Consider the following 4774-nt stretch of genomic DNA (forward strand, 5'->3'; position numbering starts at 1 on the left):
ATTTCCATGATGACTAAGGATACTGAGCAATTCCTCAAATGTCTTTAGGCCATTTGAGATTCTTCTGTTGAGAATTCTGTGTAGCTGCTTGCTTTTAATTGCCTTCCTGGTATTCTGACTCTCACAATCTTCCTGCTCCTGTGATGCTCCCTGAGCACAGGAGGCAGTGGCTATGTTGCCAATGTACCCATTGAAGCAGGACTCCCCACAATATATTGATCTTTGCATTGTGTGCAGTTTGTAACTAATTGTTTAGATAATTTTAGATGATTTCAGACATGTACACAATTCTCAGACCCCAATTTCCTAAGCTCCCTGACATAACCATCCTCCCCACAAATCTCTTTTCACATTCATGACTATTCATTTTTTGTGACCCACTGAGTTTAATTAGTACACTCTCCATGTAGATATGTATTTGGAGCTATTTGTTGGAGCCTGGTGGCTTCAACATTTATTTTATTTTTGAGAAATTCATCAGCTTCAGGCCATTACTGGTAATAGTCAACAACCAAGCAAACTTCAGAATAGAAGTAAACATTACATGGTAAGATTTACAATACATACAATATAAGGAACTCTTAGAACTCAACAAAATCCGTTAACTGTCCAGAAGCTTTTTAGTTTGATGTATCCAATTTGCCTCTTTTTGATTTTGTTTTGTGCTCTTTTGTTTGTGTTTCTGTCAGTGTTCACCCTCAAATCTTGAAGCTTTTCATTGATGTTTCCTTCTAATAATGGTCTCAGATTTCCATGTTTTAGGTTTAAGACATCAATTTCATGTAAATATTGTTACATTTTATTTTTACTATTTTAAACAATTTTAAAATTTAAATATATGTGAATCATATTCTCACCCTCCAGATACTTTTCCCCTCCCTTCTCACCCAATTTTAAGATCTTCCTAAAAATAATACAGCAAGAAATCCCTCCAAAACCAAGAAAACAAAATAAAATCATTCCCCAAAATGAAGGGAAAAGTAACCGAAACAAAACATGAAACTGTAACTAAATATTTTAAAAAAATATTTAATACTACTTTACTTTTCTTCATTGCAAAACTCTTTTGTTTTGAAGTTTTTTGAATTATATTTGGATTCCCCTGTCCTCCACCCCCACCTTTTCCCCAGCCCCTCCCCTCCATTCCCATCTGCTCCAGGGCAAAGACTCCCCTGGGGATTCAGCTCAACCTGGTAGATTCAGTACAGGCAGGTCCAGTCCCCTCCTTCCAGGCTGAGCAAAGGGTCCCTGTGTAATCCCAAAGTTCCAAACAGCCAGCCCATGCACTAAGGTCAGGTTCGGGTCCCACTGCCTATCATTTAATCTGCTTTTGAAACAATACATCAAGGTGTTTTTGGCTACTGATTAATACCAGGTTTAGAAAAAAGTACAATAATGAGAGCAATATACTAAAGGTTTACAAAAGCCTGTTAACCAATATAGACAATGAAGTATACATAGGGTCTAGGGAATTAAGTGATGTAATTATCTAATGGCAGACTATAGAAAGAACATGTGAAAGATTGTAAAAGGGCTGGTTGAGGTAAAATACTTGAATATTACTAAGTATAGATCTGAGATCATAGAGTACACTTTTATAGTCACACAGTTACAGTAGACATTTAGACAAAATGAGAAAATACTGAGATAAACACAGGGATCAGACATGACTTTAAGTCTACACTACAATTTCCAGGACCATATTGGAAAGACAACAAGTGCATATTTGGATATCCTAAACTTATTTCCTAAATTCAGCGACTTGTATAAACTCCCTGTGATTTGTGTAGTGAAAGTTACATTTTGAGATCTTTAAACAGAAGCATCCACAGAGATGTAAAATTCTTTAGCAATGTCCAATGTTAATATTTTTATTTTCTAGAAGATATTGAATAAAAGTCTGAAGAGTTACCATCATAGGAAAGAGGGAATTTGCTTTTTGCAAACTACTCTTTCTAATGCTCCCTTCACATCTCTGTTCCTCAGGCTGTAGATGAAGGGGTTCAGCATGGGAGTCACCATTGTGTACATCAAAGACAGGACAGTCTCCTTCACAGCAGAGTTATTAGCCGAAGGACATAAGTAGAGACCAATGACTGGCCCATAGAATAGTGACACTACAGACAGGTGGGAGCCACAGGTAGAAAAGGCTTTACGGACACCATGTAAAGAAGGGACCTTGAAGATGAAGGAGACAACTTTTGCATAGGAAACAATGATGAGAAGGAAAGGGAGTACAACTATAGGGCCTCCCAAGATATATATCGCCAATTCATTATCATGAATGTTAGAACAAGCCAGTTTCAGCAGAGTAGACATATCACAGAAATAGTGGGGAATCACTTTGTCCTCACAGAATGACAATCTGGCCATGAGTAGGGTGTGCAGCATGGCATGGAATGTAGTCAGCACCCAGGACAGCACCACCAGACTCACACAGAGCTTAGGATTCATGATGCTGGTGTAATGAAGGGGGAAGCAGATGGCCACATAGCGGTCATAGGCCATGGCCACAAGGAGGAAATTCCCAAGGTCTCCAAAAAACAGAAAGAAGTATATTTGTGCAAGGCAGCCTGCATAGGGGATGGATGGGTCCTGGCTCTGCATGTTCTGCAGCAATTTGGGCATTGTAACAGAGGAGAAACAGAGGTCAGAGAAGGACAAGTTGCTGAGAAACAAGTACATGGGTGTGTGGAGATGGGAGTCCAGTAGAATGAGGATGATGATGATGAGGTTCCCCAGGACAGTGGTGAGATACATGGCCAGGAACAGGGCATAGAACAGGTGCTGGTGCTCTGGGGGGATGGGCAGGCCCATGAGGAAAAACTGGGAAATGACAGTTTGGTTCCCGTCAATCATGCTGTCTCAGGTACCTTTAAGAGAAATCATGACAAGAGCTTTCAAATTAAGTATGATCATGTCTTCTTGTTACCCATCTTTCATGTGTTAGCTAATATGAATTTCCCAACCATCACAATAATTGCACATACATTCCCATGTTTGTTATCTCTATAATGCTGAAGATTTGAATATTTAGTTCTTTCTATCATACTTTAGTGTTCATTACTTCCTAAGCATTTTATGAATTTTATTCTGAGATACTCAGTTCACCAGTTCACAATCTGTTGTTGTGTTTTTCTGATTATTGCTTCATGGGGATTATCATTGCTCTTTAGAAAAAGACATAATCTTTACCATACACATAACTTAATTTTATCCTATTCTGCAGTAATGCCTTTGTTGGGAGTTATAGTATCTTGTCTCCAGTTTTCAAAACTTGCTATTCCTTATTACTACCATTCTTTGCTATATGTGATTCTTCTCTTGGCATATTCTTCATACATGTTAGGAGATAGTTACTTAATCAAACTGTGGACACCTGATGAGACTGGGAGTGTCCTGGTATCATGTTCCCAAACAGCCCACACTCTTCCCAGTAAATTGGATTCCTCCAATCAATGGGTTATAGCTGATTTCACACCAGGTTGCCAACTCCATGCAGAAAAGACTCTATCTGCCTTGAATTAGGGCCAATACCTGGCAAGAAGCTTGGTTGAAACCAGTGTTTTCTGAATAAATGTTAGCTGTGCATCAGCCTGAGGCTCATTCACTTAATGTTAAAGGCATAAAATTTTCATTTCATTTTTAAAAATCTTTTCAGGATACCAACTTACTATATAACAATTTAGCATGGAAATGTGACATTCTGTGATGAATTTCAGGCAGAAAATTTAGTGTTTCAAAAATATGTGGGTAGGTCAGGTGTACAATTTTTTCTGTAAAAATTGTGACTTAAAGGAAAATTTTTATTCTTCTGTTCTAAGAGTGTCATGGAAGTTGATGTAGAAAAATTAACATGTTGATTATTAATATATATATATATATATATTTAAATTAAAAAAGAAGAGTGCACTTGTTTTAAAATCTCTCAGGCTTTTCTTCCCTCATCTATCCAATTATGTCTGCCTCATAGACACACCAACATTGTCCTGATACTAGGTTTTGAGAAATGTCAGTTTTAAGGTTTCTCTGAAGTTTCATTTCAACCTTGTTAATATTTTAGTCAGCATATTTGAATAAAAAAGATTACTATTCATACTGTAATGAGACTCATACAATAAACTGAAGGATGTCAGAAGAGAGTGTACTCTCCTGAAAATTTTGCCTCCAGACTGCTTTGGATTTACTGCTTCTATCTTCAAAATTTCAAGGAACTCTACTCTGCTGACTGTCCCTGCAGATACTGAATTTATACAATTATGAATAATCACCTGCTATATTTCTTCTGGACAACCTTTTCTAATAATATTCAACCTGTCTAAATTCTGGTAAAGAAAGTAGAGTAGGATTCTTGAGATATGTGGGAGCTCAGTGGTACAATTCTTGCCTAGCATATGTCTAAGGTACTATATTTGACATCTAGCACCAAACAATCAAAGAAAGAAAAACATCCCCAAAGAAGCAAACAAAAATGAATGTGACAGAGGGAAGAGAAAGAGAGAGAGAGAGAGAGAGAGAGAGAGAGAGAGAGAGAGAGAGAGAGAGAGAGAGAGAGAGAGAGAGAGAGAGACAGAGAGAGACAGAGAGAGAGAGAGACAGAGACAGAGAGAGACAGAGAGAGAGACAGAGAGAGAGAGAATCAGAGAAAGAGACAGAGACAGAGACAGATAGAGACAGAGCAGATACTTTATGAGTCAAAATCAAAGGCTGGGATCTTCTTCCTGTCAGTGATATTTATGGAATTCATTGTTTGTATATATGAGTGTTACAAGGG

At 37.8% G+C, this 4774-nt stretch overlaps 1 protein-coding gene across 1 annotated transcript; it reads right to left on the reverse strand.

Annotated features, from left to right (window-relative positions):
- Positions 1-1914: 1914 nt before the first annotated feature.
- On the reverse strand, positions 1915-2859 carry LOC118589490 (olfactory receptor-like protein I9). The gene has a single exon (XM_036196814.1). It carries the CDS (start codon positions 2857-2859, stop codon positions 1915-1917), a length of 945 nt encoding a protein of 314 aa, XP_036052707.1.
- Positions 2860-4774: the final 1915 nt, after the last annotated feature.

This window comes from Onychomys torridus, chromosome 8 (genome assembly GCF_903995425.1).
Source record: "Onychomys torridus chromosome 8, mOncTor1.1, whole genome shotgun sequence".
Taxonomy (NCBI): Eukaryota; Metazoa; Chordata; class Mammalia; order Rodentia; family Cricetidae; genus Onychomys; species Onychomys torridus.

What these genes read in the sequence shown, in the direction of transcription:
- LOC118589490 (XM_036196814.1), bottom strand. Translation starts at nt 2,859, where the DNA reads ATGATTGACGGGAACCAAACTGTCATTTCCCAGTTTTTCCTCATGGGC.